General features: G+C 43.0%; 2 protein-coding genes across 3 annotated transcripts; one reads left to right on the top strand and one right to left on the bottom strand.

The window, feature by feature from the left end:
• Positions 1–1439: 1439 nt before the first annotated feature.
• On the top strand, positions 1440–12490 carry LOC143099858 (coiled-coil domain-containing protein 81-like). The gene is made up of 14 exons (XM_076262769.1): positions 1440–1587; positions 1677–1738; positions 2220–2376; positions 2667–2929; positions 3283–3421; positions 3856–3970; positions 5110–5191; positions 5578–5727; positions 6760–6864; positions 7965–8137; positions 9601–9718; positions 10736–10926; positions 11611–11736; positions 12223–12490. The coding sequence occupies exons 1-14, from the start codon at positions 1440–1442 to the stop codon at positions 12359–12361; spliced, it is 1968 nt and encodes a 655-aa protein (XP_076118884.1). The 3' UTR covers positions 12362–12490.
• Positions 12461–22768, bottom strand: me3 (malic enzyme 3, NADP(+)-dependent, mitochondrial). Of its 2 annotated transcripts, none has more exons than XM_076263294.1 (15): positions 22667–22768; positions 22004–22221; positions 20324–20457; positions 19676–19825; positions 18687–18762; positions 18265–18426; positions 17978–18081; positions 17752–17861; positions 17424–17521; positions 17018–17131; positions 16288–16393; positions 15672–15814; positions 15074–15247; positions 14779–14877; positions 12461–14044 (listed from the first exon to the last, which is right to left on the bottom strand). In XM_076263294.1, exons 2-15 carry the CDS (start codon positions 22214–22216, stop codon positions 13883–13885), a joined length of 1845 nt encoding a protein of 614 aa, XP_076119409.1. In that variant the 5' UTR covers positions 22217–22221; positions 22667–22768; the 3' UTR covers positions 12461–13882. The 2 variants fall into 2 exon arrangements, with proteins under 2 accessions (XP_076119409.1, XP_076119410.1); XM_076263295.1 differs by having other exon boundaries at positions 22588–22686.
• Positions 22769–23696: the final 928 nt, after the last annotated feature.

Genomic DNA, 23696 nt, shown 5'->3' with positions numbered 1-23696 from the left:
TACTGAATATTATATTATATAATATAATATGTTATATTATATTATATTATATATTAGCCTGTAATTAATGTGCAGTAAGCAGAATTTACAGATCAAAATTGCCTAACTGCTGTTTTTAGTTAAGGCTATATGTTTATTGTTAAGCTAGCTGAATCATTTCCTGATAGAGAAGACAAATCATTTTGTGGATCATATAAAATTTGCAAGGATGTGACTCAACAATCTCTGGTAGCCTATAAGTGACATCACACTCTGTCTGCCACTCGTTGTCTGTAGCTGATCAAAATTACATAAGCCTAAAGCTTTGATGTAAGGCTATATGTTTAGCCTATTGAATAACTTAATGATAAGACAAACCATTTTGTAGAAGGATGCATCATCATATGAGATTTGCAACGATGTGTCTTTGGTAGCATAAATCATTCTCGTTCTTCGTTCTCAATACCAATTTCAAGTTTTTGCCTGATATTGCACAGCGCTTTCTTCAAAGGCCACTGTTCCCACCTAGTTTGGCCTATAATCAAATGCTTGACCTCTTTGGAAAGCTAAGGCACTGTAGTTTCTTCAGAAACAATCATAATGTGTGATGTCCTGACACAGAGTTACAGAAGCTAGAATATTGTTTTTTTTGCTTATTCCACAACATTCTAATTACAGTTTTGTCAGTAGGCTATTTGCTGAAGGATAATGCATAAAAACAACCCTCATTTTAACATATTTCCACCAACTGGATTGTCATGGACTTTTACTATTTAGATCACCAATTGAAATATAAAAATGTGAAAATAAATTATGTTGCAATTAGTTTTAGGTCAGACCTTACTTTGCCTGGACTAATATTTAAATCCAAGGATTTGATGTCAGACAGGACATTTTATCAACCGTAGGCCTATATCAGACACTGATCAAATCTGTCATCTCCTTCAACATTACATCTTGGTACTGCTTCCTAACAAACAGATGCAAGGGAAAGCTGGCTAGGATAATTAAGCAGGCGGGCAAGATCATCAGCATACCACAAAAACAGCTGTCAGATCTGTACACTCAGGCAGTAAGAAAATCACATTCCATTCTCCAGGATCCATCCCATCCCCTCCGCAGATGTTTTGAGCTGCTACCATCAGGCAGAAGATACAGATTTTGCCAAAAAGTCACTATACACAAAATCCTTCATACCCAAGGCAATACATACAATACGCACACAAAACATAAATCTTAAACAACGTCACACACATAATTAGGACATTGCCTTCAATCGAAGAAAACATGGCAACGTGTTGGACAATAAAGCTTTTTGTATTAGAATTTGAATAACATGCATTTCTGAATGGGAAATTAAGGAAGTGTGACTATTGTGACGTGACCACATTGCTTTAGAACAGCCAAAGAGTTTAGCCTTCATCCCCAAATCGATCGGTGATGCGCACAGGGCCTTCACAATGCAGAATGGTGAGGTTGTGCGTCGTTCAATATCACGCCATTACGCTGATGTAAGCGCACAAGATGGTAACATCTCTCACCTTCTCGTGTTCGTGTCCGATGCCGAAAGAAATGCCTTCCCCACGCTGTTTGCACTCTCTGAGAATGGTAGGCTAATTTTGATCGACGGTCGGCACTCACATGAGCATTCTGCATTTCATGATTTTTAGTATATTTAGCCTACCTTATGTTCACAGACATTGAGAGCATCTGGTCAAACGTGTCATCCTTCATTGAACGTCAGATGTTGTGCCAGAAGGTAATTTGACATCAATGTAAAGCAGTAAATATGTGAGGATCCCATGCATTGGTCTCTTGAGTGACAGCTATGGAAATTAATATTGGCTGACTGATTCCTCTGTCTTATAAAGGTTGGATCAGCGATTTCAGGCCAAAAAAAGGCCCAACCATAAATGATCAGATTCATCTAATCTTTCCTAACATCTGAGCTGCCTGCCTCACAAGCAGGCCGTCAAAAAACCACGTCTCTGTAGGCATCCTAGGCTCTGAGATCTGTACACAAAAACAATTGCAACCAACAAAGGTTGGGAACCCCTTAAAGACAAAATAAAGTGTTTCAACCACGACGAGATGCGCGTTTAGGAGAGTTTTAATTGCAGTAGAGGGAGGGAATAGCGAGCTAGCTCTCTGTTTTGTTTGAACATCAACAGAAGTGACATATCCCCGCTATTTTAAGTCTAACCTATTGTCTTGATTGAGACTTATGTGCTTGGTTTTAGGGGGTACACATTGCAAGGTTGGGGACCTTTACATTCTCTGTCCAGAGAATGGATGTAGGCAGAAAGCACAAGCTGATCCAAAGGCCTATCTTTCTTCTGGCGGAGAAGTTCAAACTCTTCACTGGCCTGAAACAGAAGATGGCCTCACCCTCAGCTGGTCAGTGATGACTCACCCCTCAGTACAGAACTGATCTCTTATTCTGTCATGTTCTCAGCTTTCCCCTCCCCTTCCTTCTTGCCCTCTCTCTTGCCCATTATTACACATTGTGGGCAGCATGTTCCTCAGGCATTGCGAGAATTATTCTAAATCCTCAATATTGAATAGTAGATCTGGTCTGCATTTAGCCTAGGTCCTAATTTGTCTCCGCTCAGGGTGTGTGTCTGTGTGTGTGTGTGGGGTGTGTGTGTGTGTGTGTGCGTATGTGTGTGTGTGTGTCTGTACTGCAGGAGAGGTGCCGGTGGTGCCACTGAACTTCAGCGCCCTGTCGGCAGACAGCCCATTCGAGCGTGACGTCGTGGAGCTTTGTGTGCGGGAGAGCCTGATGCTGCTGATGAGCATGGTTGCAAAGCGTACGGCCGTCCTGTTCAGCTTTCACGGCATCGGCCTGCTGTCCTTTCGGCAGGGCAATGTCAGCATGAGGTTCGACCAAGACTTCCTCACAGCTCTAGACAGGGCGTGGGGTCTGGGCTACAAGAAGAACAACAACAGTGTGAGTGTGCTTGTGTGTGTGTGTGTGTGTGTGTGTGTGTGTGTGTGTGTGTGTGTATGTGTGTGTGTGTGTGTGTGTGTGTGTGTGTGTGTGCGCGCGCACGCGTGCAAGCGCGTGTGTGTGCGTGTGTGTGTGTGTGTGTGTGTGTGTGTGTGTGTGTGTGTGTGTGTGTGCGCACGTGTGCAAGCGTGTGTGTGTGTGTCAGTGAGAGAGAGAAAGGGAGAGACAGAAGGATCCTGAAGATGAACGCGGAACATCTGGAAATAACAAGGCAAAAAGAAGATCAGATTAAGGGAATGAGAAAGACTGACTCACTGTGTGAGTCATTGTGCATTTCCCTTCTATGTTTCCAGAGGGTAAGCAGCTACACAGCCCATAAGTGCTGTCCAGACAGAGACCATGAGCTGTCTCCATTCCAACCCAGCCGCTCCTCACTGGATGTGAGGGACCAAACCTCCTCCTCCTCCTCCTCCTTAGAACACAAGGAAGAGGGTGGGAATCGAGAAAGAAAGAAAGGTGAAGTAGGGTGAAGTCACTTGTTTCTGTGTGTGTGTGTGTGTGTGTGTCTGTGTGTGTAGGAGGGGGGGGGGGTCAAAGGATAGAGGAAGCTATGCACAGGTCTCTCTCTTCATTCCAGCATTCCAGGACAGGTTTAGGCTATAGGCTTTCTACAAAGCCTCTTTCTGAAGAGGCAATGTGAGCCACCTGACTCAGATGTCCTAATCTGTTATCTTAACATAGCATAGTCTTGGAAATCAAGATGTTTTGGCTGTGTGTGTGTGTGTGTGTGCGTGCATGCGTGCGTGCTACATGCGTGTGTTTGCCATCATTGTGGAATTGTGCTTTATGAGAGCAGAGGAGAGGGGAATTCCATTGGTAGTGTGTAAAGGCTTGTGTGACTGTTATGCTATTTCTGGCCTATGCAGCTGACCACACTACTGGCCAGTGGGCCAGAAGAGAGACTCTAAAGCTGGCCACAGTGAAAGGGATATGCCTGACCGAAGACCTGGAGGTCTCTCCACAAGAGCAAACAGAGAATAGGTGAGAGAAGACAGACAAGAAGATGTCAATTACAGCATAGGCTGTTGACAAAGCTATTCATATCTTCTTCAAGGAAAGATTGTCAGGGGTACTTTCATATCAGAATGTGTTCTTAGTCACAGCAAATTAGTACAATAATATACATACTTTTGAATCTTCCAAACTTGCATTACATTTAGCTGAAACTACAATGCACTATATGTCTGCTCAAAAAGGCCCCATAACAAATGGTTCAGGAGTGTTTTTCAGATGTCCAGTTTGGTCTTCAAAGTGTAGAATGTGGCCTTAAAGCCTGTATTTGGTCAGGGTAGCCTAAGATATTGGACCTTGGTTGAACAAGCATATTTGAGTGACAATGTTCTTTTCAATTTTGCAGGGATTACTGTATACACACAACTCTACAGTTTCACCCATAGATATAGCTCATAGGCATTTCCCAGAAACTCTATCCCAGCACAACCCTGAACACCGCACCTCCTAGTAGTACCATCTACTCTTCCATTCAGTGGTGCGCAGCTTAAGGCAGGGGCAGACCCACTGGGATTTTTCACCGACTAGTTAAATGCAAACTCCTAAAGTAGGCTAAAGCATAAGATCTGCAGTGACTTAGCTCAGCCCTTTGCATCTTAGACACAGCAATTTCACCTGACCATATATTTAAAATGCATGGTCAGGTGAAATTGCTGTGCCTACTTTTGAAGTATAACAAAAAACAAAAGCAAATAATCACTTTTTTTCAGTGAGTCCTCTAGGACATGTTTTGATAGTGATTTGTAAATGGGAAAGAATTCAGATCAATCTGAATCACAACAATGAGAAATGTAATGATTTATAATTCATAGATAATCATTCTTCCGCCAAGAAATACATTTCTTCTATCAGAATGGTTGCCAAGCGACGTCGAGACGCAGCAACTCTAACTTTTGTATCAATTTGGCGCAGTAATATAGAACAATATGTGGTCAAGGTGTATGGTTATGCTGGATTTTACAACAGCATCAAACGCGATTCAGCCAATTATAATCAAGGACCGGAACTATTTTAGAATCTTCCAAATTAACAATCTACATAAGTTTTGTAAAAATCCACCCTGTTGTAACATAGTGTTTTTTCATGCACATTGTGTCATCATGCTCTAGATTGCAGCAGGGAGGAGATGGTGAGGTCAAGGAGGACCAGGAGTTCCATTTCTGTGAAGGCTACTGTCAGGACATTGGGCAGGTGAAATCCCTTGCAATAATGCACTGATGTGTTTCAATGATGTGACATCTATCCATTTCCACCTGTTTTTAATCTCTCTATTGTAGGAAGTATGTCACTATATCAGTTTGTGTGTCTATGCATGTGTGTGTCTGCATTGGTGTGTGAGTATACAGTACATTGATGTGCATGTGTGTGCGTGTATGTGTATGTATGTGTATGTGTATGTGTATGTGTATGTGTATGTGTATGTGTATGTATGTATGTATGTTTGTATGTATGTATGTATGTATGTGTGTGTGTGTGTGTGTGTGTGTGTGTGTGTGTGTGTGTGTGTGTGTATGTGTGTGTGTGTGTGTGTGTGCGCGCGCGTGCGACGCGTGCGTGCATATACATATACTGCACAGGAGCTGTGCAACATGTGTAGGGAGCGTGCTCAGAGGAACATGTCGACTGAAAATTTGACTGAGGAGAGGAGGTGGGTGGAGAAGGAGGAGGAGAGGCTCTTCATGATCAACCAGGAGAAGCTCAACCAGGAACAAATGCACAGAGAGCAGGTCAGTAGGCTAGTCAGCTCATAGACGACCAATCAGACTCAGGCCGGTAGGCTATTCAGCTCAAAGCCAGCCAGTCAAGTCTGTATGTATGGTCAATGATCTATAGTCTACAGTCAAGACTCAAAGAGGGCAGGTCAGTTAGGTTTGTTAGAAATCCACAAAATAGACGAAGGGCTTGGCTTACACACACCCTGGAGGACAGACCCGAGTGTATAATTTTTCATTTCTAAATCACGACTGACAGGCAAAACAGATGTTTGGGTTCAAATTGACCACCTTGTGATCACTTTTAAACTCAACTTTGATAAGTTAGCCCACGGCCAGCCTGTGATAGCCTGGGTAAACCCACACAAACCTGTTAGCAAATGTGAATTTGCTCTGCAGGTCAGTCTGAATCTCCTGGAAAGGATCCCATCAACAACTGTTTCTGAACTTCCCATTTTACGACTTCCAGGAGTGTAACCAGCAGTGAAATTTAACCTAAACTCATGCATTAAACTCTTACTAAATCGTTTCAGAAGTGCAGCAAACACATATTTCCCTCACGGGATCAAAAGAGTATATATACTATAGATACATCCTTCTTGTAAACAAAGGCTTTAAATGCAGTTTCCTGGGTTTTTGGTGAATTAGAAATTAGCGTCAGCGTCATCCTTTCTAGACTGACCCTTTGCTTGCAGGTTCGTGTGAGTTCACCCAGGCTAAGCCTATGAGAGGCAAAGTATGTGTAAAGAACACTCTTCTTCCTGGAATTCTGCCGCAACACATTAATCAATTATCACCAATACAAAATGGTTTCACACATAGATATCATGACAGAAAGAAGTCATAGTAATTTGAAATGGCAGTTGACTTCCTGTGTAATTTCTTGTAATGATGCATTTTTTATTACCGTACTTGGGTTGGGTTAGAGCAGGAAAGAATTACAGTAAAGTGAGGACCCCAAGAGAAATAGTATTTCATTCATCATAAATATAACATTAAATTACTTTATTCTTGGCATATCTCTTCTTGATTTGATCCCTCTGGCAGGCTCATGAGAAGCTGTTGAGGAGGAGGAACGAGCAAGATGCTGAGTGTAACATTGAGATGGCGAAGGCCAGGGAGAGAGAGGCTCAGCGGTGTAACAAGTATCATGTGAGTAGACTCCAGCCATCATGCTGAGCACGAAGTAACACAGAGAGAGTAGGCCAGGCTGGTAGGCTCAATCACTCACTCACTCACTCACTCACTCACTCACCCATTTAAGTTAAGTTTCAAGTTTCAAGTATTCACCACATACTCAAGTATAAAGGTATAACCAGAAGTAAAATGCTTAGGTACCTGTCCAGTTGTGCACTTACAATAACCCACATAAATACATCCATAATAATACCCACCCATAGCAAAAGGGCAAGTGACGTGGAACAGTCTCATGGCCTGAGGAGAGAATCTCCTCCTCAGTCTTTCTGTGTTGGCCCTGAGCAGGCGCACACCTGCGTCACACTTTGCCGCCGCCACCCTGAAGATTATGATTCAGTTCTATTTTTGTCGGCACTGCTCAATAAAATCCATTGCTTATCGAATACTTGTCAGTTAAAAATGTTGCCGCTGATGTGCATGGCAAGTGAAAGTGCACGCACGATGTCGCCTGTCTGCGGAGCACCTTACTCGTCCATACTCACTTTATCACTCAGGTGTTCTCTCTCACTCACTCGCTCACTCCACACACTGAGCTCCACTGTTGAGCTATACTGATACGATCTCACACTGATAGGATCTAAAGTAATTTCCTCTCTTTGTCAGGAGAATCTACTTCTCTTGCATTTCTCCGAGCAGTTTGTGCAATTTTAGTGTGGACATGGAAGCCAAAGTTAAGTGTGCCGTGTGCACAATGGCTATTTTTGCTGTTTGTTAGATGTGCGTACGAATCATTTTTATTCCGCTATTCAGTGTTGAATGCCGAGTTAAGCACTTTATCTCAGTCTAGTTTCCGGCAGATGAAGATAAAATAATTGATTGGGCTGTGAGGGCGATGAGTGTGCAGGAACATGATGTTATGACACAACACACATTATGCTTCTTTCACTTCATTTTACTGCTGTGGTATTACCTGGAAAAGTAAGTAAGTAAGTCTAGTAAGTAAATCTTTTATTTATGTAGTACATTTTTATACCGTCTGCAAAATGTAATCCATGAATTCTGAAATCCATGTCAGTGCTTTTCAAGGTTGTGTGTTTGTGTCTCCGTGTCTCCAGGGGTCATACCTCTTCCGAGTGCGTCCTGGGACCCCTCCTCCTCCGCTGCTCAGACATGGTCAGTACCTGCGGGAGCTACTGGACCAAGTGGAGGACCACCGGCAACAGCAGGCTCTGGATCAGCAGAGCCAGAACCTCATGGACCGGCTTGGTCAGATGGAACTGGCTGACGAGTGAGTGAGAGAGGGGGCAGGGAGAACAGAGAGAGAAAGAAAGAGAGAGTGAGAGAGAGAGAGAGAGAGAGAGAGAGAGAGAAGTAAAGTAAGGAAAAGTAATAGAGGAGCATAAGAGGTGTGTCTGTGCGTGTGTGTGTGTGTGTGTGTCTGTGCTTGATGGAAAGCCAAAGGCTAAAACAAACAAGCCTACATTTATACAAAATGTTCTTACTAGACCCTGCGCTGGACTTCCTGCAAAACCCCTTTCTGAAAAGGCCCTCTTAAGCACATGACTCAGAAATATGTGAATATTCTGACTGAGATAAGCCTCTGAGACAGCCTCATACATAGTTGAACATTACATGGCCGCTGTCACCAGTATTGCCAGTATTGCCACGGCTGACTAGTGTGGTCAGAAATCTCCAGGCACACTCAGGTGTGAGAAATCACTGCAGGTTTATTCACGATACCGGGAGCAAGTCACTGGCAACAGCACCTTCCAGTAACACTACTCAAAGTTCTCTAGGGCGAGGCCCCATCTTATACACGTTAGGTACATTGTGGTAATACACATCACATGAGTACAATGTTCTTTTCCAAAGAAGCGTCAAACTGGGGGTAAAAGTGGGACTGATTACCAGGGCCCCAAGAGGGGAGAGTGCCCTTGAAAAGTCTGGAATATATGCATGAGGGGGGGGGGGGGGCATGGGGCCCATCAGGACTGCCTATGCATAGGGCCCAGGATCTGGTGCTACGCCCCTGGAAACACAAGACGTTTACCCAACTGCTGTTCCCACAATTCACTTTCATGGATTTTTTTCTCCTCTCATGCCCTAATAGTTCTGTTTCATCCTTTCATCAAAATATAACTCTTGGGGGAGGCGAGGGGCCTTGATTCTGTTGTGGGGGCCCTACGTGCATAGTGCGCGAATAGGGTGGTCGGGCTCTGATTAAGTCACATTATGCTGTTACTGACCACTTACAATTTAAGGTAGGCTATGCTCTGTAGGCATTGTTGTGCAAGTTCATACTTCACAAGAGCTACCGGGATGTTGGAAGTGTTTTGTGAGAGGAGGTGCGGATAACAAAAGGGTGGGTCCGGGGGTATCAACCCCGGGACATTTTTGAAATTCTGTCTGTTAAATACACAATTTTAACACAGTTTGGGAAGGACAGAAATACCATTGGCTAACAAAGTAAGCAGGGCCAGTCTTCTGTCTGACTCAGGTGATTGCTACCTGCAGAAGGTTATCTCTTCACTGCTTGACACTAGCCTGCATATTTCACGTTAACAATGGAGATATTAGTAAAACTACCTTTCGGTTAACAGAGATGCAGATCCTCTCCCTAATTCATTTATTTGCGCAACAGCTCACATTCTGTGTTCTCTCCAGTGAGACGACCGAAATACAGTAGTTATACATACACACATATAGTTACGCACACACACATCAGTCACAATGAGGTGCTGTGTTTGGCAGGATCTCGGAGCAGAGGCATCAGCAGCTGCAGAGGAAGGTCAGTGCTGTCAGGTGCTATAAGAGGGCTCTGGACACCCAGTGCAACGGAGGCTGCACAGGCCTGGGCCGCACAACAAGGGTATGTTACGTGACTGTGTGTGTGTGTGTGTGTGTGTATGTGTGTGTGTGTGTGTGTGTTTGGTTATCTATGGAAACAAAGTAGGTTGTTTCATATAGCTATTTTGTGCATGTATGAAAAGGTTTGTGTGTGTGTGGGGGGTGGGGTTGATGTGTGCTTGTGAGCATGAGTATGGCTATGTGCGAGAGAGAATGTACTATGTTTAACAGGCATGCAACAGACATCTGGTATCCTCTTGAGAGGAAGTGGTTTTGTTGCTCCGGCTCACACACAGCACAACTTTAAACATCAGACTTTCAGATGGTATTCAGGGTGTATAAATAGGTCAGACTCTAGCACCCTGAACTGCCTTCAGATCATGAGATTAAGTTCCACAGAGCATGTGCACAGATGTGAATTTCTTGAGCTTACCGTACCTTGCTTTGGATTCACACACCATATGTCAAGCCTCCCCCTGTATTTAAACACATTGAACAGACAGTTGTAGAACAGACACATGGATAATATCTGCTTTGTTAAATCTATCCGACTACATTTTGCTACATTTCAACTGCATGATACTGAAACTCTGCTAACTGCTCATAACAGCAGAAAATAACGCCTGACATGGTAACCTAAGCAGGAGATATAAGCCCAAAAGGTCATAAGGTCACAGAAGGTCGATGCACTGGCATCTTCAATCCCTGGGGTGAAATGGGCTCTGATTTGGATCAGACTGTATCAGCTGTACCAGATGTAAGGTCCTGTCAGGATCTAAAGCCAGTCCACATAAGTTAACACTACAGTATGTATGTAGCAGAGGCTTTGATGTAATTTATGTCAAAGGGATGTTTCCAAATGTGTACCTACTCATACTCTTACTATAAATGATGTATTTATATTGCTCTGTGATGTCTTGTAATGTCTGTTTTAAGCAGCAGTTCCTTTTACCCAAGACAATGTTCTCCCTTGTAAAGTGGCGTATAGAATAACAATAATGCAGTAATGGCAACAATAGCACCCCTAACATCCCACCAGTCGCCTGCAGAGAGCCCGGTCTTTTGCCGGTACGATGAAGTGCCCAGTGCGCTGGCGGAGCAGAAGCAGAGGGCACGAGAGCTGCGGCAGCACCAGATCAACGACGCCACCCTCCGGCGCCGGGACGCGCGCTTCAGCCGCATCCTGGAGCAGAAGAGGGAGATCGACATGCTGAACAGGACGCGGCAGGAGTGAGTTGAGTCCAGGATGAGAGAGGAAGTGAAAAGGGATGGAGTTAGAGGAAGTGAGATAGAGTTAGAGGAAGTGAATAGGGATGGGAGTTAGAGGAAGTGAAAAGGGATGGAGTTAGAGGAAGTGAATAGGGATGGAGTTAGAGGAAGTGAATAGGGATGGAGTTAGAGGAAGTGAGATGGAGTTAGAGGAAGTGAATAGGGATGGAGTTAGAGGAAGTGAGATGGAGTTAGAGGAAGTGAATAGGGATGGGTGGGTGAGGTAAGGGAGGTGGAGAAAGAGGGAAATATGGGCTGGGTGGAGGACACCACGTAGGTGTTTCAGAGCTGATGGAAACCTGGCCACACAGTCCACTGTTTCAGAGAAACAGGTGAAACAAGGATGGATGGATGGACAGCAGAAAATGGATGGATGGATGGATAGTTTATTGATCCCCAAGGGGAAATTCAAAGTGTCAAGAATGATGACAACATTGAATAAAATTTTCAAAAAACAACTGAATTGTTTACAATCAACCAGTACAATCATTACAACCAATTAAAATAGTTGCCTGTCAGCTTCTAATCAGGAAATATAATTTGGTAGACATACAGTAGCAGTGTTCCACAGGGGAGTATGGGTGTGGTTGTCCTTGTAAGAGGTTCAGTGGGGTGATGCTTGGCATGTGATGTTTCTCCCGCCAGGATGAGAGCAGATCTTGTGACTCGTCATAAGAAGCTGCGCGCCATGAGAGGGGCACTGGAGGACCTCTGGGCTCGAACTGTCGAGACCAAGAGGCTCCGAGAACAGGAGGAGAGGAGCTTCATGAGGTAGGCCTTCTAGCTCTCTATCTAGTCAAACATTCATGAGGTAGGCCTTCTAGCTCTCTATCTAGTCAAATATTCCACTGGGGAAAAAAAGCTAGTCCTAGACTAAAACAAAAAAAACTTTGAAGATCTCCACTGAAAACAAAGAGCTTTTCAGTTAAAGACTAGGGTTACTGGATTTACAATTCAGGTTTGCTGAACAAATATGGTGATATTTAATTCTTTTGAAGTAATTTGTGATAAAACGTACAGAAAACGGCAGTGGATCAATGTACAATGTACATGAATAATGTAGATTTCAAGTCACATTTTACTCCCCTCTCCCCAGTTCTTCTTGGACCTAAATCAACATGCTCAAAGTAGTCTGGCTCAGTGGCTCTCAGATTCATAAATGTCCATAACCTTATTATTCCACAAACTCGCACATCCAGACTTGTCACAGACCGTACACTGGAGTCTTGCTTTCTGACGTCTGTGCTGTGTTTGTAGGGCTGGTGGTCGTCTGGTGATGGACCAGTGTACCGAGTACCAACGCTGTGGGCAGTGCCAGAGACGGCTCGGTTTCTGTGGAGGAACTAACTTGTGGAAGGAATCCCGCTACATCGCTGGCTCTCGACTGATGGTGTAGTTCATGGCAGCCATCTTCTTTTCTTTTTCTTTTTTACTTCCTGAACATCTAGATTTGCGTTATTCCAAATGGAACCTCTTAAGTAAAGACACAGAACAGTTTTAAAAGCATATGTTTATTTATTTTGTTGTATATTGCCTTCAAAAAAACCCTCCATGGAATACAATTCCTTTGTAGTGCATCACTTGTAAAGCATGTTGATAAAAGTCAGAGCAGAAACAGGGCTTCTATTGTAGCAAGACACGAGCAGATTCAAGCTTGCACGTAATGGAAATAGAAGGAAACACACAGAGACACTCACTCACGCTCACACAGAACTGTGTGGCTATTCATCGGCACATTTTTTCCCTTCCTCTAAAACTTTGGCCTAATAAAATTCTACTTAACTAAAACCATCATAGAAAACAAGAAAACAGGACCGGACTCAGAGAATGGACAAAAGAACGGCACAAAAATAATTACGTCTACCACCATAATGCAGTAGTCTCTGAGTATTCAAACATTCAGACAGTCACAGGCACCCTGTCAGTTTGTGCTGGCAGACTTTATACAAAAATAACCTCTTATCTAAACCCTCTCTGCTGCTCAGGCAAGTTGGGAGAGGAAGTCTAATGAAATCATGGGCATTTAGAAGTGCTTTCAATGAAAAGCTAATAACAGTGACGGTAACAAATGTCATACTTTAGAACACAGAGCTAAATACCTTCTTATAAAATGTATTCAGTAGCCATTTTGTGCGGTACTTTATAAAAGCCATGATTAACTTCCACAATGACGATGAAATGATCTATAAGAGCCACGGTCCACAAAGCACATGTCCACAGAGAGCATGAAAGACATGCCTAGTTTAGCCATGGAGCTCTGAGCTGAACTGGTTCCATCAGTCAGCAGGGAGTGTGTACATGCGCGCGGCATCTAAGGAAGATGAGTTGGCCTACAAACGGGTGCCAGTTCAGTTCAGTTCATTTTGGTACAGGCCACACTGGGCACAGACAAGAGCACTTGACACATGGGCTGGATCCAAAAAAGAACATTACATTAGTAATACAAAATGCTACACTGCAGGAAAGTGTTGGGTGGTGATTGGCCCTAGTTGGCTGGATGAGTAACGGCAAAAAAGAGGCGTCATATAGATATGTCTTTGTCTTTAAAAACAAGAGAGAGGGGGAGAGAAAGAGAGAGTTGGAGGGATAGAGAGGGGGATGAAAAGATGAAATTCAGAGAGAAAAACAGGCGGAGGATTTCTCCCTCCACTCTCCCTTCCCTGTCTTCTGCACACACCCTCTGTCTGACAGCATGGGAGATAAAGAAGAGTAAAAACAGTGACTAGCAACTCGCTCTCCTCCCCTATTCACTGCTTTCAGTCTCTTTTCCTCCCCTCTGTCTATCCTTATTAAAAACAGAGCAGAGGATTGTGAGAGAGAGAGAGAGAGAGAGAGAGAGAGAGAGAGAGAGAGAGAGAGAGAGAGAGAAAGAGAAAAAGAGTGCGACCGTGGCATCAGTTCTGGCACTGATAGCGGTCTACACATCCTGGACCTTCTGGGCGGCTACCGGCCAGTCGTAGCTGTCTAGGACGAAGGAATCGTAGTCGGCGTTGTAGACGTGGGACAGAATGAAAGCCTCCTTGTCCTTGGGCTCCGGGTACAGGGACGCAACGTTATTCCTGTAGGCATAGTCCACGAGCTGAAAGAGGAACATGCAATCAAATTAACAGGGTTGAGACACAATGCACTTTGAGGAAGAGTGACAAAGGCCATCGTTTTTCTGTAATTAATTTAATTCATGCGTCATGACTACATGAGGCCTCCTCTTCATGTAGCTGCTCTAGCTTAGAGCACAAACACTGCATTTGTCTGTGTGAAGGTAATAGAGAGGGACTGTAAGCTAACGGTCTTATGAAGGGAGGGATTGTGTGCGTCACCCACGTAGCTGTCTAGCATTTGATCCAATAGCCATAAATAGCTACATTAACCACACAAACCTCTTAACCCAGTTTATAAAATAGACCAATATCTGAATATAGTCGAGCTCAATTTGAAAGTCTTTGTGCAATGGCATCACTCTTACCTCTGCCGAGGGGAAAATAGGTGTGTAGGAGTTGAGTAGATATACAGTATTTTACAGTAAGTTATTCAGGCAGTTTTAGGTGCATCGCAGAATATAAAGAAAATAAAGTACCATGTTCAGTGGATGACATTGTGGTTTTATGAGTGAGTGTGGGCAGCCTGTGATATTACACTGTGGGAATGTTGTAGTTTATAGTACTAGTAAAGTGTAGTAATTATATTACAGTGATATTTCAGCATATGTGTGGGGCGGTAATGAGACACTCAGAATTTAGCAATGCTAACATGGAAGCAGTACTAGGCAACATGGGTGGGGATAACAGGCATTTTGGAGATGGTGGAGGTTCTGACCTTGACGGCGATCTTGAAGGACACCTCCCTGATGGTGCTGAGAGGGGGGTAGAGTCTGCCCTCCGCCAGGTGCTCCTCCGTCACCATCTCTGCTATGGCCTGAGGCGGAGAGCAAGAGTTACTCAACATGCTGCTTTACAGCAGGTATGAATGAGGGAGGGTCGGAACAGTGGTTATTTTAAAGAAGCAAAATTAAGGTAGCAATGCTTATGGACAGGCACTGCTCCCCTGTGTGTGTGTGTGTGTGTGTGTGTGTGTGTGTGTGGTGGAAAAGGAAAAAAAAAAAGCATCACACCTCGGCACTTTTAAGGAAGATGTCATCGGAGATGTGACGCACTCCGCAGGCGATGACACCCAGGGCAACTCCGGGGAAGACGTAAGCGTTGTTGCCCTGGCCGGGGTGGAATGTGCGGCCATCCGCCAGGGTCACCTTCTTAAAGGGGCTCCCGCTAGCAAAGATGCCCCTGCCCTGTCCAGACAGCACACAAGAGCGCTCAGTTGCAAATTTACTGCATCAGTTCACAAATGATTGGATAAACTGAACACAGAGAGGTAGTCAAGCAGAGAGAACTTTGACATTTAGCATCAAGGGTACATCCTGTTCAATACAAGATGATAAATGGCCAAAGGAAATCTGAAATCAATACTTTCTATAAGTAGGAATATAAACTAGACTAGTGCTGCCACAGCCAAATAGCTGAATATTACACTAAGCTTTTCACTGAATAAAATAATACAGATAGTAGGGCTGTAACTAACGATTATTCGACAGTCAATTAATTTATCCGTTATTTTATCAATTAATCAAGTAGTTTAATCAATAAAATGGTATTATATACAATAGTAACATAATTTTTTCCCCCCTAAAGTTCAAGAATATGTCCTCAGATTACCTCAGTGAGTTTATAGCACTGCTCTGCTGTGCACTCTGCTTTGCTGGTGGGGTTGCTCAGGGCGAAGATGATGGGTCTCTCGTTGAAGGATGCCATGTTCTTGATGATCTTCTCGGTGAAAGCACCTCCGATGGCCGCCACACCTAAAGGGAAGAGCACAAAGCCGGACCAGGGCAGATCAGAACATGCTTTTATTAAAGCAACTAGTGGTTGAATTTTTAAATAATAAAAATTGTGGGAATGTATTTACTCAATGTATATTTATCATCACATGCCACAAAATTATCAATGTCTTTCAGGTTTATCTTGAGGCACCTCTAGGTTTTGGTCATTTAAAATGAATTTAGTGCAATGCCAAATCTGTTGTTAATTGAATTGAATTTTTTAAATCTTGAATTTCCCCTTGGGGATCAATAAAGTATCTATCTATCTATCTATCTATCTATCTATCTATTTATCTATCTATCTATCTAAGGGATTGCGCTTTCTTCAGAACATGTGTTGCACATTGTCATTCAGGTGAATGGGCTGTGTTAATGAGGTGAAGCTGGGCTGTACTGTATTGCTAGCCAGCTATTCTCTTCCCCCTTTCTGGCAATCATTCTCCGCCGCTCACCGATGATAGCTGTGGGCTTGATGATCTCCACCACCTCCTCTAGTGTCTTCACCTGAGCGTGCTCATGAGCGAACTCTTCCTTCTCGTGGTTTAGGTTGCCACGACCCTAAGGATGAAATTACAATTTATTAATTAAATTGACATTTAAGGTTACTGACTGCATAGCCTGATTTCACCATCACCAAACTCATTTACTTTGTGACTAGGGTCTGTTCAAATAGGGTCTGGTCAACATTCCATTGAGCAAGTCCTGACTGGTTAAACCGGTTACACAGCCAAAGCATAGCAAATCTGTAGTACATACACTTTTGTTACACAGCCATAGGGCAATTCCACGCAAAACTGCCACGTCCATAACGCCAACTAAATGCCATGATATTTTCACATGATTATGTGAAAAGTTTTTCATGTAAGTTCTACAACCAAGAAGAGTGAATGCTCAAATTTCAAGTAGTCATCATGCACATCATACCATACCATACCATGGCATTGTGTTGGCGTTATGGACGTGACAGTTTTGCGTAGAATTGCCCAATAGTAAATCAGTAGCACATACTCTTTGTGTTCTAGACACCTACATCTCCTTTGAGAACAATAAAGCAGGTCGGTCAGGTACAGCATGAACGCGTGAAATCTTGATTTTCTAGAATATCAGATAAGGGCATTCACACCACATCTGTGACGGCTACACATGGTTCCCATACAGGATCTTCTGTCTCACATACTGTACCTTGACAATAAGGCCTTTGGAGTCGACCATCCAGATCTTCTTTGCTGCGTCTGCTTTGGATACTCCCTCCTTAGCCATGGCCATAATAAGCAGATGTGCAATGCCCAACGCAGCCTGGAGGGAGAAGCAGAGTCTGCATGTAAATTGCCATTTGTCTCTCGAAAACAAGGTTAGAATCTCATTTCATTTTTTCACTACAGTGTCTGATTTGATTTCCTTTTTGTAATGCATCTTTATTAAGTTAGTCTTAGAGAATTGGAACCATTAGGAGAAGACTACTTCCATTACAACTTGCGTCCATAGGTAGTGGTGCCATTTGGGCATGATTTGGCTCTCCGTGGTAAGAAAATAGCTACTGTTTTATCGTAACACTCAAACAAGTGAGAGGGATTTGGTTGCTACCTACCTCTCCAGCTCCCTGGAACACAAATCTGTGGTCAGACAACTTGTTCTTGGTGATCTTCAGAGCGGCCAGAACTCCTGCCACAGCAACGGAGGCTGTGCCTGATATCAATTCAAACAGAATGAGAGAGAGAGAGAGAGAGAGAGAGAGAAAGAAAGAAAGAAAGAAAGAGAGAGAGAGACAGACAAACAGAAGGTACAGATTCAGGTACAAGGTGGGTGTCATCCAAAGCAGTTATCAGGATATCTGTGTACAACACAATTAAACCAGTGATCTAGAGTTTACGAAAAAATATTGAACTAGAAGTCTGATGAAGTCCAATGAACTTTACCTTGGATATCATCATTGAAGGAGCAGTAGTGGTTTCGGTATTTATTGAGAATTCTGAAGGCATTGGCGTTGGCAAAGTCCTCAAATTGAATTAGGCAGTTCATTCCATACCTACACAAGATAGATAACAGACCATTCATGTCAACATCTGGTCTGTTGGGGGGAGGGGGGGTGTACATAATATAAAGGGACAAAGGGAAGTTCTAATTTAGCAGTAATCCACTTACTTGTCGGTTACGGCCTGCATGAACTCATCAATGAGATCATCGTACTCTTTCCCACGTATTCTCTTGTGTTTCAGCCCAATGTACAGAGGGTCGTCCAGAAGAGACTAATGGAAAATCAGAAGCCAACTACTTCAAAAACAGCACAACAACTGATGCCCCTTTATTTTAATGTCCATAATGCTTTACATTTAGTGTTCGTTTTGACTTCTCCTTTCCCATCCCCTGCAGACTTAACCAACCCACTAAAGCGGTGCCCCTGGCTGCATCAGACTGACATACCACAGTACCTGGTTATCGGTGCCAACATCCAGCAGCACTGGCAGACACTGCTGGGGTGGCACTCCTCCACATGCTGTGTACAGGGCTAGCTTGCCCACAGGGATGCCCATGCCATAGCTGCCCAGGTCACCAAGGCCCAGGATACGCTCACCATCTGTCACCACAATGGCCTGCATGCAAATAGAGGAAAAATGCACAAAAGAGTAAAATTATATATACATACCATCAAGACACAACATTTAAAGCAAACAAGTATGAACAAAAGCATATGTTCAAATTTACACATATGTACATAGGTAAAAACTATGAATTACTATGTATGTCATGTTTATCAGTATATTTATATACACATTAGTATGACTTTGATGTGTAGTTGTAAAATAGCAGAGGTTTGAATGTGCAGGACATCATGAAGGAAACCTTCAGATACCTTGATGTTCTCCTCTGGCCAAGAGTTCAGCACTGTAGCGATATGGCCTTTGTCATGAATGGTGATAAAGAGACCTCTGGTGGAGAAAAAGGGAACAGCCACACATTTAGCACAAAATATGTCTTCATGATTAAATACAGGATGGTCAGTTTTAGGGGTAATGATCTCTTTATATGTGAGGCTACACTTTCATGTCATAAGTAGAAATATATCCAAAGAACTTGCCTTTTATTGTCTACATGAATACAAATGTGATGTGAAATCTGACCAAGTCAACCAAGAGCATATGTCTGGACTCAGACTCTGGACCATTTCTGTCAATTGGTGGCATTAGGTCAGAAAGAATGTGATTTATAGCCACCAAGATTACCACAGGCCAACCACATGACAGTGACCTCTATGGAAACTGTATGATGGAGTCAGTCATATGCTGTTTTTTCTTTCTTGCTCATTTGTGGATTTTTCTTTTTTTTATTCCTACTTAGTAGGCAGAGTACTCTTCTCTCCACATCATTCATCTTGACAGCAACTAACTTGCATGGGACAAACAGCAGTGGAGAGAGTCGAGACATGCAATTTAATTGCCATTTCTCCATTTAATCGACATCTCAAGCAATATTCTAGCTGTACTTCCACTAAATGTCATTGTTTCTGAACACACAGACATATATGCAGATATAATGCAGGTGTGTGTACATAAACAGATCATTAGCAAATGTGAATCTAAACAATAAAAGGGAAATCGGTCAGACCTTAGGAAAAATGTGAACTAACAGTAAGCATCAAGACCTGTGTTGTGATCACGGCCTTAATTCCTCCAAGAGAAAAGGGAAGTTTATACATCAAAACTGTTAGTGCATGCAGAGCTCTTGGTTGGTCTTTGGTTAGTGTGCGAGTGATCATTTGCATCAGTGTAAGCGGCTTAAATACAGCATTGTGCTTCAGCTCACACCCCGTGTGTTAAACAGATAACCTCCTCTCCTCCTCACCTGGGTCTGCGGAAGGCCAGGCCGTACTGCTGGCAGGCCAAGCCCACGGTAGGCGTGTAAACAATGGGCATAAACTCCTCAATATCTGACGTCAGCAGCCGGTAGAAGAGCTTCTCGTTACGGTCCTGTAGCGTCATAAGCAAGATGTACCTGGGAAGGTTGATGGTGGATGGGAGAGGAGAGAATAAATATTTTAGTACAATATTTGGTTGAATAGACACTCTGTCCTTGCACCAATGAGAAATTCCACAGCAAACCGTTTCAGCAGTAACTAACAACCTGTCAGCAGTAGAGTTTGCACCAGCATGTGCATGGGGGCTTAACTCTTTATTATGCACCATGTTAACCAGCTACACAACATGCACACACGACAGGACAAGGTGCTATAAATCTAACCTTACATATACAAAGCATTTCACCATCACACACAGTTTGTGAGTTGATTACAAAGTTTGTGTGTGTGTGTATGTGTGTGTACAGTGTGTGTACAGTATGTGTGTGTGGGTGGGTGTAAACATACACCCACCCACACACACATACACACACACAGTGTTTGTGTGGTGTCAGTCTAAAAAAACACGTGCTACAAGTGTCCCCCATGACACACTTGTGTCCAATCAGATGTGTGGGAGGGGGGTGTCAGCTTACTTGTCGAGGGGGTTGGTGCGTGTCTCATAGCTCTTCATGACCCGCAGCACCTGGACGTCTTGCGTTAGGAAGCAGGGGGGTAGCAGGCCGTGGATGCCCAGCTGCAGACGTTCCTCCAGAGTGAACGCCATGCCCTGTACACATCCAGCAGCACCAGCATCTCTTAGTCTAATGTCTACATCTGCATTTACCGGCGCGAGTTGTCTATTTTAGGGATGCACCAAAATATCACCCCAACATTGGCATCAGCTGATATTGGCCTTGTTGACTGGTATGGTCCTATAAGCAAGTTTTTTTTTTGTTATGTTGCATCAACTAGCTAGATGTTGTGTTATGTGTGGACTGGCGCATACAGAGATCTGAAATAGTTCAAAAATGGTTACTTTTTATAATTAATATTTTTGTTTTCCCTGTCACTAAAGGGTATAATCAACAACAAACACAAAGTAAACAAACAGGTGCCAGGTGTACAGGTGCCTACTTGGCAAATAAAGGCCCTCAACTGAACTACATTTCATTAATGGCTTCAAATCTGTTTAATGGGTTTGGCCAAAAACTATCCAACAGGCACTTTGGTGATATTGCAGCCTGCAGCCACCAGGCAAGGCATACCCATCTGGGCACCCCCAACAATGTGGTTCATATTGAACCACCATAATTTAAGGCACCGGGGTGTGTTTCAGATCTTGGCCAGGTTTCCAGACAAGAGGGGGGTGATACGCCACATGTCGGTGCTATTTATTTCTGTCCAATAGAATGGCTTTCTGGCCATCCTCCCCTACTCACTTCTATACTGTACACATACTCCTACATTCACATACTCCTACATACACAGACATACACACTCACTCTCTGGCACTGTGTGCACTTCCTTCTGTTTTAAACATGAAGACATTACGGATCTATTTGGACCTCTAGATGGTCAAAGGAGGATATCCTGGAGAAGTGAAGCTCTTGCTGGTGGCCAGCAGTTAATAACCACAGCATAAGCAGTTCTCAAAAGTAAATACAAAAAAAACACATCCTGTTAAAATTGCTCTTGAGCAAAATCTTCCAGAGAGTGTGAAAAATGACTTAACAAATCTGAAGAAGAAGAAAAAAAATCAGCTCAACTAAAAAAAGTATCTATGCTACTTCAGATATTTCTCTCCTTTTTATAAACATTTTAAGCAATAGTTTATTTATTATGTTCTAGTGATGTCAATTATAGACATCAAGAAATACGTCTTCCTCCCCGGTCATCACAATCTTCATCCAGCAAAGACCATTCACCCTACATTTCTTCTCAAAGCACCCAAAGGACTGAGCTTTGTGACACAGAGTGGTGCCATGCATATCATTAGATTTGTACAGCTTTGTAGAGAAGTGCAGCTGAACTATCTTTATCCCTTTGCAATAAAACTGCTATCTAACAGGTATTTATGCCAACTGACCTGTGGACTTGCCTCCCTCAATGTTATAATAGTTCAAGTGACCTAAGATGTCTCGGTGACCGGGAGACTATTGCAGGAGGTGTGTGCTGTTCACCTTACTGAACTTAGATAATTGCTCCCTCAGCTAAATTGGACAGGATGCCAGGGTTAATATAACTCTTATCTACACGAATCTTTTTTTCCTTTTCGTAGTGGCACTAGCACTCCCAAGTTAAAATTCCCTCTGTTTTGCTGACAAACACATTACCTTGTTAAGATGTGGATTTCTGGTGATATCATAGCCTCGCTTCTTGGTGCTAACGCTGCGGTTAGCCCCCGAGTGGCAGACCCGTACTGTCCCTAAGATGGTATTGTCTATCCCGCGAGTGACAGGGTGACCTGGCGGGCTGGCGAGCAACCGTAGAGCGCTCGTGGTGCGTCTGCACAGCGATAGAACACTTCTCCCTGGTACAGAGTTCATGTTTCCTGAAAATAAGATGGAGATTTGATGACATACTACACAAATAACCCAATACGTCTGAAATATTTGTATGACAACCCTTCTCAAGTTCAATAAGTTGCCCTCCAAAATCGTAAACAACATAGGGGCCTCGGTAACGTGAACTGCCGAGTTCGACATGTCTCACAAAAGGGTTCAATTAATTAAGCAGCTGGTTCCAAAATGTTGTAGTTTTGGTAGAAGGCCGGTAACAGATCATCACATTCCAACCATCTTTATTTCATGCAATCATTAACATGTGTTTCGTACAAACAAAGGTATTCTATTCCCAACATGACTGGATTCTCTTCTTAATCCAGTTAGCTAGCTAGTTAGCAAAATAAGTAGCCTACCTGAGAAGATCAACCAGGCACTTTCTTCTGCTAGCCTACAGTAAAGATGCGCACATAGAGTAGTTTAAACAATAACTACCTGGTCCACGCTGCCGCGTACTTTATTTGCGGATGCTGCTGCTGCTGCAATCGGTAAGAACAGCTGATACAAGCTTGTTTGACATTGACGCTTCACTTTTCTGCTTACGACCCGCCTTGTAAGATGAATCCACCAATCAGAGACAGGGAAAGTCTATACCGACAGCCACCATCAGGACCTTGCCAAATAAATGATTTATGTCCATCTCCCACTGCTCTTTGTGAAGAGTCCATTCTGTCGGCCAGAAATAAATTGATTCACCTGGGTCTTGAATCTGGGATATTTTTATTAGGCAATTAAAGGAGCCTAGTTCCAAGATGACTATGCATTTTAAGCGAATATAGTTCCCAATTCATACTTAAAACACATTTAATTTTGTTTCACAAAAAGCACAGCCCGTCTCCCTTATTAGACATTCTCTGCAAGTCTCCAAATGTTTATGGAATGAAACAACCGCTTGAATTTAAAAAAGTAAACATGCCACATACAGTACATACACACACAAACAAATGCACAGCACACATAGTAGACAGGTCATCTGCTGGAAAAATTAGGCCTATTTTTTGGTCAAAGTTTTCTCCATGGATTCCTGGTCAGAACCCCTATTGGAACAGATTAAAACTTGGGGCATGTTGAATTTTGTCCAAAAATCCAATATGGACGCCGTATTCCAAAGTGGCACATTTTTACACACTTTTTGCTATGCTATGGGGACATTTCCGGTAAAAACAGTGTAATTTTAGCAAAAAACTGTCCTTTTCTATCAAATACATATTTACAGAGGTTAACTGATGATTTTAAAACCCAAAGTATTTTTCTAAAAATGTTAAATCATTAAAAAATTATAATTTTGTCAGATATTTGTCAAATATCAGAAATCATCAAATTACCTTCAAACATAAACCTCTTACAGGTTAAATACAGTTCAAATAAATTGGGTACCTTAAAGGAGAATTCCGGTGTGATATTGACCTAAAGTGTGTTGAAACCAAAGATTGTTAAGGCGGAGCAAGATACTTCATCAGGAGCC

Source organism: Alosa pseudoharengus, unplaced genomic scaffold (assembly GCF_046254945.1).
Source record: "Alosa pseudoharengus isolate Yale_2024_CS ecotype anadromous, Long Island Sound unplaced genomic scaffold, YU_APseudo_1.1 YU_APseudo_1.1_scf_3, whole genome shotgun sequence".
In the NCBI taxonomy this organism is placed as follows: Eukaryota; Metazoa; Chordata; class Actinopteri; order Clupeiformes; family Clupeidae; genus Alosa; species Alosa pseudoharengus.
Note: the sequence above shows the minus strand (reverse complement) of the source record. Positions and strands in the feature narration are given on the sequence as shown.